General features: G+C 40.9%; 2 protein-coding genes across 2 annotated transcripts in view; one reads left to right on the top strand and one right to left on the bottom strand.

Moving 5' to 3' along the window:
* Nucleotides 1-1043: 1043 nt before the first annotated feature.
* On the bottom strand, nt 1044-13616 carry ppp5c (protein phosphatase 5, catalytic subunit). The gene is made up of 13 exons (XM_074679089.1): nt 13468-13616; nt 10485-10726; nt 7938-8085; nt 7700-7821; nt 7560-7625; nt 7371-7469; nt 7153-7258; nt 6792-6934; nt 4941-5028; nt 4816-4856; nt 4536-4714; nt 4365-4446; nt 1044-2185 (listed from the first exon to the last, which is right to left on the bottom strand). Exons 1-13 carry the CDS (start codon nt 13562-13564, stop codon nt 2123-2125), a joined length of 1476 nt encoding a protein of 491 aa, XP_074535190.1. The 5' UTR covers nt 13565-13616; the 3' UTR covers nt 1044-2122.
* A 16-nt stretch (nt 13617-13632) lies between these two features.
* LOC141797581 (cyclin-dependent kinase-like 1) overlaps nt 13633-16660 on the top strand; it is a 53234-nt gene continuing 50206 nt past the window's right edge. The window contains exons 1-2 of the mRNA XM_074679092.1: nt 13633-13764; nt 15221-15331. The gene's annotated coding sequence lies outside the window, so the exon portion shown is untranslated. The remainder of the gene's footprint in view (nt 13765-15220; nt 15332-16660) is intronic.

Below are 16660 nucleotides of genomic sequence, written 5' to 3'. Positions count from 1 at the left end.
AACTCTTAAACAAATTGTAGTGCTTATGCCACCTGCCCCAGCGCTACGGTTGAAAAATTAGCCAAAATGGCTAAGCTGATATATTTAGTTTTTTTTCCAACTTTTAGTTTTTATGAGGTTTTTATTATGCCCTGTCACATTTTATGCTCCATCCCTCTTTGCTTTTATAATATCAGCCTTTTCAATATACCAATTTTTCTCAGTGTTTGCAATTCTTTGTTTTACATCCTTCTTTTTTCTTTGTATGTTTAACCTGTAAGGATTCAAAGTCTGGCCAAAGCACAATTAACAAGTGCTACCAGGATAACTTACAACAATTTAGAGAATCTGCCTCAGAGTCTTTAAACATCCTTAAGACCTTGAAATACATTGTGCTTAATGCTTCATTCACTTTAAGTTTTCCTTAATTTAGCAGCTATCCAGTTTTATTTTACATTTCTGTATTTCTAGTAGAGGCGGACCAATATGGATTTTTCCAGGCCGATACCAATTATTTGTAGTTAAGGAGGCCAATAACAGATATTTGGAGCCGATGTTAATTTGCAGTCAAAGTGTAAATATTGGTGTCAAAATTTTGAATAATACAAACTCCAACACTTAACTTTATTCAAATACCTTTAAGCATGAGTTTATTAAACAGCTCCCAGGCTCAGCAGCATGTTTCATAAAGTTAAATGAAAACTTAAAAAAATAAACAGCTAAAGTTTTCTACAGTAAATAAAGTTTTCCAAATTTTCAAGTTTTAAATTTGTTTACCTGCCATCAGATTTAAAAAAAAAAAAAGGATGATGCCAATATGCTTCAAAATGCCAAGTATTGGCTCTGATAATCGGCCCAGCCAATTACCAGTCTATCCCTAATTTCCAGCAGTGTTCACATTTAACTGCAGTATTACAACAGATTTGCTACCAAGGAATGTAACATTCTCATTTAAGAATATTTTTTGGAGAAGATGATCAACTCTCCTGAAACCACAAAGCTTAAAAAATGAATGACATAAAACTGACATTTAAAAAATGACGACTTGTTTCTAAAATCACTGGACTTAAATTTTTTATTCAATATTTTTTTCCAAACATTACACGGAATCTTTAAATGATACAGTATATATACATACACATAAGTGTATTTCTTTATCTAAAAAGTTGAGGGCCATTGGACAATGCAGCTGTGCGTTTCAAGACAGGGTTGCATTTGGACGTTTTGTGTACTGAAGAAATCCACACATCGGGGTAATAATCACCAGTTATTGAACAATATTAGACTACAGTGCCATCAGTGGTTGCCTTACACCAAAGCAAGTTTGGAGAGTAGACTGTGCAGGAGCTGCCGGGTGAGTGGCACAATGACGGTCAAGAATGAAAACATGGAGAGCAGCAGAATCTTCCTCCATAGGAAGCAGTGCAGTGCAAAATAAATGATACCAGCTTCATGACTGTACTGACTACATACACTACTAATGGCAAACAGCACCGTTTTAAGTGTACCCAGAGACAATCTATTTTTTTGGGGGTGGGGGAGTTAGGGTTGTACATGTAAATCCTACTATGTATTCCTGTAAAGTGGAAAACAAATATACTGTAGAAAGGTTTAGAAACACTGATAGACTGCTCTTAAACCAGTTTACAATTCTCCAGCTGTGTACACAGGCCAACAGTACAATGCTAGGTTTCAGAGTCACAAGGTGCTCCTTGCAAAAACTGAACAATCATTTTCATGACAGATCTTTGGTACAAACCACCTATGTGATCCAACCTGCTGAGAACATCACAGAACCAAGCAGCTCCAAGTAGACATCTGAAATTCTCAGAGTTGGTTTTCTTTACCAAGTGACGGAACATAGAAGTGGGCAGATAGACAACAGAAACGGGGGTTTTCCAGTTTTATCTGATATAATGAAAGAATGCACCCGGTGCTGCACTGGGCAGGTGTAAGTGATCTCCTCCCATCTGAACTACACCGTGTGTTTACTTCATACAACTGGTGGAAGTTTGTCAGGGAGAGGGATCCCTTAGGCCAAGCATGAACAACAGCATGTCCAAGCACTGGAGGGAGTGAGGTGGCTGGGATGGTTCCGGTCAGATGGGAGATCGTCAGTGTCACAGACAGAGAAGTGTGGCCTCTACATCATCCCCAACTGCATTAGCGTGTTGGCGTACGCCATGGGCTTGACATTCGGATGAGGCTGTGGAAAAGAAACACAAAAATTAAAATTACATCAGGATTTAAAAATCTTTGCAAAGATCTCAGGCTGGGCTGCTAATCTATCAAACAGTGAACTAAAAGATTAAAGGCCTTTGCACACTGAGTCCGTTTTTTTCATCTGAAACTTACACATGTTTAACTAGAAAAAGCACTCAGAGCATAGACGTCCTACAAGCATATTGTGGTTGTCACGAAACACATTTTGGTCGTACTTAATGTTATACTTCCTTTCAGCAGACTGTCTGCTACAATTTGGTGTTAGTTGCAGGTTTGTAAGATAATTTGTTTCCTGACAGTGTTGAAAATTATGATGACCCAGTACATATTTCATATTCCAGATCTTAGTATCCAGAATTTTGCCAGGATCTGGATCATACTTTTACATCTGTCAAAGGTGAAACATGGTGACCTTGTCTTGTATTGTTTTTGCAAAGCAATCTGACCATTTATCATGGAGTTATATACACATGTGGTGAAAACAAACAAACAAGCATACTCTCCAAAAACATAACATCCTAGGCAGAGGTAAAAATAAACTGGATCCCATGTTATATCAACCATGTTTGCGCTCATTATTTTTTTCAGAATAGGTTTGATTTTTTGCGTTCGACTATTCAGAGACACCATAGCCTACTTGTGATGTTATCATAATCCAAAACGGCATCTGACGAATCATTTCCTCTCCCAAATCAGAGCTCTGTTTGATTAAAAAGTCAGAAGAAAGTAAAAATTCTGAACTTAAAGATCAATTATGGTGCTCAATAGATGAGCAGCTTGAGACTGATGATAGTAGGTGGTGATAAGAAGTATGTTTAAAGGACGTCGGCACTCCGACACTCCGCTGGACCCACCATCCACAAATAAACATAGACTATAGACTGTAGACTATATTTACGCCTAAACTCAATCAAAATTCACCAACACTTGGATCTTTCCTAGCAGCAAACTCCGGTCTAAGAATACGAGGCAATGCCGAAGTGCTAAAATCTGCTGTTTTCACACCAAGCCAAAAAAAGCTGTTTTCACAGCAGACATTTTTAACAGAAATTAATTAAAAATTTACAGCCTGGTTCAAAAAATGTCTCCTGTCTGAATCGCCAATTTTACTATCAACACACACTGTATACATTTCTAACTTGCCAGTTCAGAGGATATCAAGATCCTGAGCTCGCCCAATCAGAGGCACAGCTCGGGGTCACGTGACCGACAGGCGCCATATAGCTGTACCATAGACTGTATAAAACATGGACGTAGTCTCTCTGACGTCACTCATCTGTTTCTGAAACGGAAAATGAAGCAGATCGGCTTTTAAGGCCATATTGGAAGTGGCAAGGGCTTCGCGTACAGCTATAGGGCGCCTGTTGGTCACGTGACCCCCAGCTGTGCCTCTGATTGGGGGAGCTCGCAATCTTAATATCCTCTGAACGGCTGAGTTAGAAAAAAATTCTACCCCCGTAAAGTGTGTGCAGGTAGTAAAATTAGCGACTAAGAGAGGAGACATTTTTTGAACTAGGCTGTAAATAGGTTAATTTCTGCTTTGAAAATGCCTTTTTTTCGGCTTGGTGTGTATGTGACTTCCTGTACTTCCGGAGCCAGCCTCAAGCGGACACTGGAGAAACAGCAGATTTTAGCACTTCCGCATTGCCTCATATTCTGAGACCGGAGGTTGCCGCTTGAGCTGTACACAAAGCCCTTGCCCCTACCAATATGGCCGCTACAGCCGATCTGCTTCATTTTCTGTTAGCACATATTTTGTCGATAACAGATAAAAGAAAAAAGAAAAAAACTAATAATGATCTAAGAATTACCTATGATTTAATATCAATAAATGTTTGCATCCCTTTCCTCTTTCTAGTATGAAACTGTGAAAATTGTACAGCCTCTTCTCTTTATTACCCTCGAGTAGAGAGAGCACCACAAAATCTTCCTCACTGCTTGATGAATTCATTTTTCTCATACTGCAAATTTCGAACCAAGGATCCAAAAACACATCCTAAAAAAACAGACTCAGTGAGCAAAGGCCTTATCTGAAATGAATAGCTAGTTTACACCAGGCATCACAGAGGATGTTTATGTAACAATATTCAAAGAGCTGATCTCGTGTTAAAACATGTATGGGCATTTTAGCCTTAAACAACTGTGAAGTGAAAGATACTGACCACAGCAGTGAACTGGTGGAATTCTGGCTTGAGGTCTGATCCCCTGAGGTGGATATAAGCTCCTTTGTTTCCCATCTGATCACTAAGGAGAGGGAGGATTGAAACAAACTGTGAGATATCATCAAAAACAGCTGAGTCAACGTCCCGCTGACGGCCCACATGATGACGTACCAGTAGTTGGGTGCTGAGAACACGGTGATGCACTTCCCTGAGTGAGTGACCTCGTAGCCCTCAGCCTTGACCTCATGACTCCGCACGATGAAGTCCAGCTTGTTCTGTTCCAGGAAGCGCTCCGTCACGTCTGGCCCGAACTGACAGCTCACTCCTCGCTTGCTGATCGACCGCCCGTTCTGTGCCACAGAGGATCACACTTAAGTCAAACCTGATCCGGAAAGGAAGTGGACTTCACACTACTTTAACATGAACTACTGCATTATATAGGAGCACTTACCTGAGGCTGTGGATCTGACCAGAGGAGGTCACACATGGGACCTGTGGAAAAGCAGAAGAGGATGTTGAAATCTCTCTCCTTCTGAGATCCTTCCTACCCTGGGTGTGTGTGAAGTCCAACCTTACCCGAGTCTGGAGGCTGTCTGTTCCTGTCAATCTTCCTAAGGTCATCCAATGTGACACCATCTTCACTGAACAGTCCACCGTGCATTACCTGAGAAGCAGAAGCTTATGAGCAGTGTAGCAAGACTGACTTCACTGACTCTGAACAAAAACAGTTTGAGGAAGTTTTCCCTCCCACATTAACATTTCCTAACGCTTCAATTGTCATATAAAGTTGGTTCTTGAAAGCTTAGCACATTAAGCACACTTTAAGCATCTTCTCGGACACTTATACCCTGTTTAGGGGACAACATTTTCCCATAAAACACAGTGAAAAAAATCGCTGTAGTAAGCATGCCAGGCCTGTAGGTGGCACTATAACTGTCTTGTCCAGAAGTTCGCTGTTTACACGGCAACAAATCAGAAAAATTCCACTCTGGAGGCTGTATCAAAATACTTTGAGGTTGCTGCTTGGTCAGAGGCAGTGAGGAATGTTTCTTTGTGTTGATTTTGGCGCCCTCTGTGGACAAAATGGTTCATCTAATGTATTAGCTCATTTTTCCCTGTATACGTATTCTTCATTTTTGAATTTCGAATGAAGAACTCTTAAAGTGGGCTGTGACTTACTTTTTCAGTCATGTACCTTGGAGCAGATGTTTCAAACAAAGAATAACTGAAGTGAAAAAATCAGGCTTTGCTCTCAATGCTTTATCGGAGCTTGACATCAGTGTTTCCTCTGAAAACGCCGGCTTACTGTTTACACGTCAACAACGGTGGCAGCAGCATTTCAGAAAAACTCCACTCTGGAGGCTGTTTTCAGAAGTTTGCATTTAAGATCTGCTAAAACGCTGTTTCTGTGTAAATGCGACGCAGAAACACAACAATACTTTTGCATTTCATCCTAAAATTATTGTCTGTAAACAGCCCCTTAATCTTCCTGTTGTGTTGGTTTCATGTTCCATACATGTTACATATCTTTGTGTTACCATGTCATCAACTTCAGTTCTTGTGCTCACTACAATTTGAGCTTCTATTTACTATTTATTGCCTGTAGCATACATATTAGGGATGCACCGATCCAGCTTTTCTGGTCCCCACATCAATACCTGGGCTTCGGGTATCGACTAATGCTGATCCAAAACCAGTGTTAAATAATAACCTGCATGCTCTACTGTGGGATAAGACTGGTAATGTTTGGAGTAAAAGACAAAAATTAGTACATATGGAATTATACCTTGCAGACTAAATTATACTAAATCCCACCGATACCCGATCCAGCTTTGAGGGGCTGGATCGGCACCAATACCCGATACCAGGATAGGATCAGTGCATCCCGAATACATATGTGCATGTCCATTTGACAAATGAGGAGGTACCTCAGCTTAGTATTTTGACACTCACTTTTACCCTCTTCCCCATTCATTTCTATGGCTGGTCATTTTTGACCGAACACCAAAAACGTGAAAAATAGAACAGAACACACCAACTAGCATCCAAATTCATGAAATTTATTTTGTATGTTTAAAACCTCTGTGTAGAAAAAGTCATGAAATCTCAAGTCAGTCTGTATAAGAGCCATGTGTTACCTTTTGTTTAACTGTTGTGTTGATTTTGTACCGGGCCACTAGAGGTCACAGCAGCATCATGGGATGCAAGCTGACAGGTTGAGTTAATAAACATAAAGGTGTCTGAAGGTGGAGGAGCCACATAGTTTTCCACTGTACTGTTTTTTTTGTATTATTTTTTGTATCTCATGTCTAAGGCTTCTTGGAAGCAAATTAACTCAGTCTTTGGAAGATAAAACTTTGTTGGAACACAACATGAGGGTTAAGACTGGAGCGGGTGACGAATCTGAACGATGCTGCAACTTCTTACCAGTACTTTGTTGTTGATACATTGTGCAAGAGGCAGCCACTGGAAGACCTCGCTGAACAGCTGGAACATCTGGGCTGTGTACTTGGCTTTGACTTCCCCTTCAAATCCGTACATCTGGTTCATGTTGTCCGTCTCGTGGTTGCCTGTTTGTAGAAAAATTGTGGTCAAATTATCACGTTTGGAGAACTTTGTGTGTTAATAGATACACAGAGGCAGTACAAACTGAATGAAATGTGGACATGAAAAAGACAAGTGTTGTGCTCCTGAACTTTACCACAACACGTGTTGAATTATGACATGTCAGCAGCTAATGCACATCCATCTACAGACTAATGCACAAGCATAACATAAGCGCTCTCACCCCGAAGCAAGTGGAAGTTGTTGGGGTAGAGCAGCTTGAAGCCAAAGAGGGTGAGAATGACCTCTAGAGAGAAAGAGCCGCGATCCACAAAGTCACCATTAAAGAGCTGGATCCAGGGGTTAAGCAACACGACGCACGAGTTGTTCTGGACACAAAATGATCAAAGCAGGAAGGATGACGGCACTGGACACGAATTTACTTTAAAAAAGAAAGGATACATAAGGGTTGCTTTCGGAGGGTAAGCCGTTCAACTTGAAGATGTTGAGGAGGTCGTAGAACTGCCCGTGAGTGTCACCACAAATAGTTATTTTTTCTGCCTGTTGTGAAACAGAAAAGCAAGATTTGTTGTAAAAAATGTGACACAAACTTTGAGTTGTTTCACCGTTAATCGTCTGAAAAACTCTCACCTCTTTTAACTTTATCTCCACCAGACTTGGTAGTTTCGATAGAACGTCTTTAACCTGCACCAAAATCTGAAGAAAACAACTAAGTTAACAACAATAAGAGATACTTCCTTCAGTGAGTAGTCTGTATGTCTAAAGTTTACCTGATAGGCACACTTTCTGTGTAGTTTCTTCTGGTCTTGGAACCACTCCATCATCTCCTTCATGAACGTCAATGTGACCTTACCATCTTCAAGCTTGGGGCCAACGTAGTCATCCTCAATCGCTGCAAAACAAATTTAAAAGGATTTAGATGAAAAATAATAACGAGCTGTAAAGAGAAAATGATTAAAAACAGCCACCTTTGAGGTTGTTACTTGTTACTTGTGACAGTTAACTTACTCATGTTTTCAATGTCCAGGGAGTCGACTACAGACTTTTTTGTCTCGTCGCTGGCGATGGCTCTCTCGAAGGCCTTCTGTTTAACGATCTTGTTACATTCTTGATACTTCATCCTCGCATCCTTGTCGTTCGGTCGAACTCTCACTACCTGTCAGGGGAACAGGGAAATGATGTGAACTACCACGATGGTTAATCAACAACCGGCGTTCAGGCAGACATGGGGAAGTGAGAGCGGAGAGGAGCAGGATGTTAATCGTAATAAAATGCAAAATGAGCTTGAAGCTTTCAGGATACAACCATGAAGAACAAGATGATATATAAAAGGGGTGTGCTGTATCATTTTGGTCCACGATCATACCGGTATAATTTTTTTTGATTATATAAATTTGTCATTTTGGGATAATTACAGTGCAGAGGCACAATGACATATGACACAACAATGACCAAGGGCGAAAGTAGCACAGCAGCATCACCTTCGTCCTTGTGAGGATTTAGTGCCTAAAACAGACTATAAAAAAAATGGACGTCATCTTGTAAGTGAGTTCACCACAAAAACTGCTCCCCCTGGTGGCTGGCTGCAGTATAGGTCAAAAAATCCAACTCTTCAAGTTTCATTTCAATAGTTATCCGAGGTTAAAAACAAGGTTTTACGTCACGTTTAATAATGATTGACAGCTGCTGCTCATGTGTATTTTTGGGGGGGATTGTAAAATATGTCAGGAGGTAGAGTCAAGAAGTGATTAGACTCCAGACTCTGGCTGCACAACTGCTACAATGGCTGCGCCCGTGACGGGGGTAATTTGGCTTCGAAACTAGGGGTGTAACGGTACATGTATCCGTGCCGAACCACTCCATAAGGCCGTTCAGTTTGGTACAGTGCTGTATTCGAACCAGTACAGTAAGTTTATGTGAGCTGCTGCACATGGCTCTTTAATATTCACGTGAGTACTCGTCTATGATTGGCTGAGCAGGGAAGGCATTTTAATATTCATGAGGACAGTGGTCTGTGATTCATGCTTTGCGATTATGTGCATATCATGTGGACGTGACGTCTCACGGTGAGCCAATCAGAAGATGAATATCAAAGAGCTTCCGTAGCCACAGGAGCTTGTGTCTGAATTGTGCATCATGGCTGCTGCTAACGACCAACCGGAGCTTGAAGAGCCTCCCCCCTCGATGTATAATGGCAAGTTTTTGGTTTAATAAACATGCTAAACAAGCAAATGGTTTTACATTGTTCCATACTGTACAGAAAATGTACCGAACCGTGACCCTAAAACCAAGGTACGTACCGAACCGTGATTTTTGTGTACCGTTACACCCCTATTCAAAATCATACAATGGTCAATGGCGAAGCCACGCTGTCCACTCTATATACAGTCAATGGCCTAAAAGAGGACCTACCTCGGTGATGAGGAGGTGGTTTGGCTGAACAAAGATCAGACACGCAGCAAAACACATTTAAAGCAAAATGTACAGGAGAACTGTTCCTGCGTTGGGTGGAAACACCACAAACATGTTCCACCACCTAAAGCTGAAACACACGGCCAAATACAACCAAGCTATGACACATGAGGAGGAGGTGAACGCTACGTTAGGATCGGTGGAGTTTTTGTCTCTACGACGGACGTATGGTCGAGCCGAACGTCCGAACCCTTTATCAGCATTACCCCTGATTCACACATAGAGTGGGAGCGCAGTTCTGCGGATTTTGGGGCGTGCCAATTCACACTGGAAGCTCATCTGGCCCTCCCAAACTTCAGCTCCTTAATGTTGGTGTCCTTGTAGAAAGAATGTGTTGTGTCGTAGAGAATTATGAATTTTTTCACCTGCAAGATGAACTTTTCTTCCTCCAAAACGTCAGATTTCCTCTGGATCTGACCTGCTTACTATGTTTACATTTCAAGCTTGTGTATTAGTAGTGAATGATTGGAAAAGTGTGTGCAAAACAAATGCTGTTATTCAGAAGCAGCAACCACTAATAATGTGTTTTTTTTCCCCCATATCGTCATAAATATTTTTACCACAAATGTCCTTAAAATATTGTGATATAATTTTGAGGCTCTATTGTCCACCCCTCATTTAGCTGCATTACTGCATGTGAACTTCACTCGCTATGGACGACTGATAAAGCCTATACATCTTGCTAGTCTAAAAATAGACCAGGATTTATCTTGTAATTTTAAGGGTCAGCTCTTCATGTCTGTTGTCATAGCGCTTAGTTAAGTCTGTGTAACAAATTGTTCTCTCTGTGGAAGAGCTTTAGACGTCTTTGTTGCTGCAGCCTTGGTATATTTATGTTGCTTCTAATGAGAATTTAACAAGAAACAACAGAAACCAAATCAGCTGTGGTATGAGAGCCCTCACTTTAGATTTGATTGGCTGGATTAAAGGATGATCTTAATTTTAAACACACAGAGACAAACTAATGGAGTCAGATCGACAGACAGATTGAAGGAGCCTTTGTTTTAGTTTTCAATCTGGCACAGTCATACTTTCTGAATCACTTCAGGCTTTCTGAGTAAACAAAGGTACGACTCTTCTTACCGTCTCGTAGTCTTTGAGCGCAGCCTTAAATTTGCCCAGCGCCATGTTGGACGTGGCACGGCGGTAGTATCCCTTTATGTAATTCTTGTCGATCTCCAGGGCCTTCGTGGCATCAGCCAGGGCATAGCCATAGCACTCTGTGCGCAGGTATGCCAGGCTGCGGTTGCTGTAGTAGATAGCATTGGATGGGTTGACCTCCAAGGCCTCTGAGTAGTACTTGATTGCATTTTCATAGTCTTTTTCTGGAAAATAAAAACAAAACAGACAACCAACATGAGCTAAAACTTTCTAATACAATACCTCATCTTAGCTACGTTATTAAAAAGCAAACTCTCTACAATCATTAAACCATAAAACGACAGTTGTGCATGAGTAAACACCCACACATGAATCAGGAATGAGTTATAAGACCAGGTGACACATTATTTAAATCTATCAGAGTTCTCAAAGGAAGTAGCCACTGCTCCGTCTGTATCCTGTACAGCCATCAAGACGCTGTGACACAAACTATTAACGGCTAGTGTAACTGCCATGAAGAAAGTTATTTTTATTCCCGCTCTGTATGTGGGAGGAACCGCTGCAAGGTGCATTTAATATGATGCACAGACCACATAATGCAGTGTCTGTCCTTTCCTTTAGTAAGAATCCATCAGTAAATTCAATACACAGGCATTTCTCTGTGAGTTTAAAGACTAAATATACTATACTAAGGATGGGCATTTCAGTAATACTATTTGAAAATTACTGGAAACTAAACGATGACTAATTGAGCAGCCACTCCCTCTTCTGCTGGCCTCATGTTGAGCTACTTCACTGTATGCACTTGAAGATTCTGACCACTAACTGTGACTCTGCAATTTTCTCTACACCTGTTTTTTCAGGCACCTGGTGTAAATGCTCTTTACTCTTTTAATATCACTTGTAAGTTTGTAGTTCTGTGCTGGTTCACAGTCAGGCCCTGGTAAAATAATAAAGAACATCACTGTTTGACTATTATTCCACAAGACATCTAAAGGGGTGTTGCAGTATTTGGCACCAAGATGTTAGCAGCAGATATTAGTCCTGTAAGAAGGGAGGTGGGGCCAACATGGATAGGGCTTGATGTGCAGAATATTACACAGATGCTCAGTTGGATGAGAGCTTGGTGATCAAGTCCTTCACCGCACAGCCATCCCTTCACCACTGCTCTGACTCACCAGTGTGTCAGACAGGGTAATAACCAGGACTCTACAGAAACCAAAACCTTGACAGACAAATAGCATTTTGAAAATGTGCATCCTGTGGCTCAGTGGTACTGTCATCCTTCCCAGCTCCTGCAGCCACCTGCTGAAGTGTCTTTGAGCAAGATGCTGCAGCCTAAATTGCTTCTGGTGTGGGTCATGTTAAAAATGTAAGCCAATACTGATGGACATTAGCAGTGTACAGCAGCGATTCCCAAATAATTAATTTCCAACTAGGAAAAAAAATGTATAACCTGTGGCACAGTTGCACCAAAATCAAAACAGATCCTTACCTGCAGCCAGGTAAGAATGAAAGGCAAATTCAAGTGTTTCATAAAAGCTCAGGCGACTGATGAAAAATGAGCCTGAATTATTATTTTTTCAGTGTTTTGTTCCTGGTTTTTAAAGTTTGAAGGGGGCTTGTTCAACATAGCTCCATTTTTTTGTAGTAAATGTTACACACATTTTTTTAAATTATTTTTAAGGCAACATATTATCTATTTTTATTTTTGAATGAGTTAAAAACAGGAAAATGACAGAAAATGCAATGTTCAAATTAAGGACAGGAAGACAAGAAAGGCACTATCTAAGTACAAGCATGTTTACCCTAACAATGGCGGACATAGAAGTCTGTTAGCATGGCTGGACTCAAAAGCAGAAAACTTCAGTCTCTGGTCCTCAAAATAAAACAACACAGGGCTCATCCCTGCTGCTCTCACATGTTTACTAGCTAACTGAGGTATGTGTAAATTTGACACTAAATCAAACAAAGTCACTATTGTAAGAGAGCAGATCCTTTTAACATTACTTTTCTTTGTCCAAGACAGCTTTTTCCAAGATGCAAAGCTACAAGTTAATGTTTTTTTTTTAATTGATAGGAGAAAAAAATCAAATGTCATAAACTAAGTTTAAGAAGTGTCTGTGATGGTAACGTTAGTGAATCCTGGTTATGTCCTTATAGTGGCTCATCTACCAAGTATCGCACATGTCACATGTGGGCTGGAATGCACATTACCGCAAACAGCTTAACCTGTGTTTTAGCCCGTGCACCATCACCTTCCTGTTTAACTTCTGCTCTGACTTCCTTTTAATTTTTGACAGTCCAGCTCCATTGTCCACAATAACTACAAAATAAATCCAAGAAATCCAAGCAGAGAAAAGGGACGGATCGTGCTTCTCCCTGCTGAACTTTGCCGGCCGGCGTGGTGTTGTCATAGGGACTTTGTGCCGTAAATTGAATGGCAGAGTTGAACGCGGATACTGAAAAATAGCGTTCAGAAATAACCAATTTCGGTGCTAATACTCTTATTTTAAATTGCAGATTACGCACTGGCAAATATGTAAAGGGGACACTATTTCGGGATCACTTAGAAAGTCTTCACGGGGCCTATAAAAACGCAATGGCACGACTGATTAAAGTTACTAATAAAAGGAGTAAATACAACATTCCGTTATAAAGTGAAAAACGTGAGGAAGTCTCATTCTTGGCGCATTAACTTGATAGGCGTGACGGCAGCATGTGTTTCATGTACGCTGCTGGAATATTAGCCGCTAACTAGCTCACTGTGTGCTGTTTAATCCAATGAATGAGGTTTACAGTTAGCATGCTCTCACTCTCAGATTAGCCTAGCCGACGTTAGCCCACGGTTCCTGTTTGAGCATGATGTAGCAGTTTTTGTGCAGCTGCTTCAATTAGCGGACTGATACTTGTCTGTTCTTTACAGTTGGTGAAAGTGACAACCCTGACAGGTGTGTGAGATTACCTTTGAAGTATTTATTGGCCTTCTCCTTCAGCAGCTCTGCTTCTTTGCCTCCCTCCGCCATCTTCTTCTCACTGCCGTAATCCGGGACGCTCGCCATTGACTGGACGGACGCAAAGGTCGCAAAGTCGTGTGTTCCAGAAGAGTTGAGAACTCTGCAGATATTTCTGAAATGTGAAACTTAAAGATAAAGACACTAAAAATTACCTAGAAAAAAACAACACCGTGTGAAGAAAAGAGAGGGATTTAGTTTAATGCGTCGAATTAATTCAGAGTCCGAACTACAATACTCTAATTCAGGTGAGTCATCCTCTGTTAATCCATTCATGTTAATGTGTAGTCACGGCAGTTGCACTTGTTTGAAGCAGAGATGTGGCTTCACCTTCAGTTAAATTGTCTATTAATTTTACACAGTGTCCAATACATGGAAGCCATTCCCACTAAAAAAGGAACAAACAAAAAAGCGGGAAAAATGGAAAGTAATTCTGTGATACTTTCTCATAATAATGACACACTTCCGTTAAAATTACCAGATACTAGGTCTTTATAATGAGATGTTTGTACTAATTTAAGAGATTATGAGATGTCATATATGATACTAAGCCTTTATGAGATACGGTCTCATATTAATGAGATTTTAAGTCATAATCATGGAATACAATCTCACAGTAGTGAAGTATTGAGTCATAATTGTGAAATACTACCTCAAAATAATGAGATTTTATGGTAAAATAATGAGTTACCATCTCAGAAAAATGTGGTACAAAGTCATTTATGTAGGGATGGGTACCGAATTTGCTACTTTTTTTTTAGGTACCGACCAAATTATGTCAAAAGTACTGGGTATTCGTGTAGAGTCCAAAAGTACCATGTTTAGGTACCTAAACGCATCCTTGTGACTGTGAGGGAGTTGAAGAGTAGATGATTTTCCATGCTGGACATGAACACAGCATTTCACGGTTAAAAATTGAAGATTATATTTGTTAAATTGTAAAATATATATATATATTATTGTAAAAAAAATGATATTTTTTTTACCACATAAACACAAAAAAGTACCAAAAATTGGTACCGTTCAGAATTGATACCGATTGCCAGGTACTGGGCATCGGTACCCATTTCAAATATGAAAGGTACCCGTCCCTAAAGTTATATGAAACTATGAAATATTATTAAGTCTTGGTTATGCTGAGATAGTAAGTCGAGCATAGGTCAAGAGTAATAGCTCTAACCGATTTTTTTTTCTATGACGTTTTCTTTTTTTTTTCTTTTTTTTTTTAACTGTTAATTTTTTCTTTTGTTTTTCTTTCTTCTTCTCTGTACCTGGGGAAATGGGCTTCCATATCAATGGTATTCAAAAGCCAAAATGGAAAATCCTAGTAGGATAAAATATTTCTTTTTCAGTGTTATTCGTTTATTGAACAGTAGAGGTCAGTATCATCCTGCACTGAAGCTTGTAAAAACTATGCAAGAGTGCTGATATGTTCATGTGAGGTTAACCAGAAAATGTTCAGTGAGTGAGTAATGTATTACAACCAAACTATTAGTTGGAGATTCAATTAATGATTCACAAGAGAGATGATTTTCCCTGGCTTGTCTGGAATAATGACTTTATTATTATTACTATTTAGCAACAGCCTGTCATTAAGCCCTTACCTCTCTGACTAACTGAAATAACATCCAAATTAATTAAATTGTAGGGTCATGTTGCACACAAGTGCTGCCTCAGTCAGATTTCTCTTTTGCTCTCTTCCAGATGCCTCAAGGCTTGGGGGATGCAGCGATGGAAGTTTCCTGCCGTCTGAACCCGGCACCGTCAGCATCCAGCAACCGCAGCTATCGTAGTAAAGGGACAAATACGGCACAGGTGCAAATATCCACAACTTTACTCACCCACACATAGTATCTGACGCACCCCAGCCTTAAATAGCTGGTTTGCAAAAACATCACGCAACCTAAACCAGAAAGACGTCAAAGCTAAAACACCTTTCTTTACGCCAGAAACTCTCCACTGTCTGAAATCTAAAGGTTTTGTGGCTCAGTGAATCCAGTTAAGGGAAATATGTCAGAAAGGAAAAGTCAACCAGATTTGACATGGAGGTTTGTGGTTTGGTGTGTTTGGGTTTAGGTGGTTCGGGTTAGAAGTTCAACAGAAAAAAAAAGACTTTCAATAGACTCATGTGACACAGAGGATACAGCCTAGTCCAGTCTGCTGCCCTCCCTGACTCACAGGCGACATCCCGCAGTGAAGAGTAAGAGGCCAAACAGTCGGGTGACTCACCCTGACCCCTGCTGAACACTTACCCCACAGTGTGAGTTCACTTTCTCTCAGCAAGATAACCTATGACTCGACGCCTCTCTGAGCAACAACACGTCTCGATCTGTGATGGTTTTACTAGTAGCGCTGGAGGGAGGGAAAAAAATACCCAGGATAAGTTTGAGTGAGTGCGTTGAGCTGACGTTTCGGCCTCAGCCCCACATGAGAGTAAACGCAGACAGTGAGTGGGAGAGACAGAGTGGGAGGGAGGCAGAGAGGTAAGGGAGAAAATTTGGCTCGCTGGCGGGACGGAGGAGGGAAATTGCTGTTCTCTCGGGTGTACGATGCATGAGCGTGGGCTTTGGAGGGGTCCTGAGAAAGTTAAAACAAACATGAAGAGAGGAGCACAGAAATATACGAGCACCCAGAGAAGGAGATGGATGAAAGCCGGGGGGATGTGAGTGATGCTGCCTCAGAGTGAGTGAGTTCATGTTGCCTAGGCCTGATCCAGACCCTCATATTTATTGTAAGACCACTGGGTAGAGAGTGTTTTAAACTATACCCCTCCTCCCCTTTGACTCCACTTTAACTATCATGTCAGGCATTGCCAGTATTGTGTAAGAGCTGAAATAGCAACAGCCCCCTCCCCTCTGCTGCTCCTCTCTATCCAAATAATTCACTAATGAGGGCATGACTTCAGGGGGTCCATGGGGGTCGCACTTACTGAAACCATATGCTTTCCCCGCATGCAGGGTTAAAACTTCAACTGAAATGAGAGATAATAAACTCATCCTCTCGGGCTCCACCCTGCCTTTCATTTTTCATTCCTGTCTGTCTCGCTCGTGCTTGATTTAGACATTTCCTTCCTTCGTAACTCGGGCATTTTTATGGCCAACAGCGTCTTTGAGTCATGAACGGATCGCAGGGATTGCTCACGTT

Source organism: Halichoeres trimaculatus, unplaced genomic scaffold, assembly GCF_033239565.1.
Source record: "Halichoeres trimaculatus isolate MK-OKI-2021-1 unplaced genomic scaffold, fHalTri1.1 fHalTri1_scaffold_9, whole genome shotgun sequence".
Lineage (NCBI taxonomy): Eukaryota > Metazoa > Chordata > Actinopteri > Labriformes > Labridae > Halichoeres > Halichoeres trimaculatus.
Note: the sequence above shows the minus strand (reverse complement) of the source record. Positions and strands in the feature narration are given on the sequence as shown.

Coding starts and splice junctions, on each gene's coding strand:
- ppp5c (XM_074679089.1), bottom strand. CDS start 13,564: ATGGCGAGCGTCCCGGATTACGGCAGTGAGAAGAAGATGGCGGAGGGA. Junction 8,086..10,484: donor CGCTCAAAGACTACGAGACG/GTAAGAAGAGTC, acceptor TTCCCCTGACAG/GTAGTGAGAGTTCGACCGAA. Junction 7,470..7,559: donor TGGAGATAAAGTTAAAAGAG/GTGAGAGTTTTT, acceptor GTTTCACAACAG/GCAGAAAAAATAACTATTTG.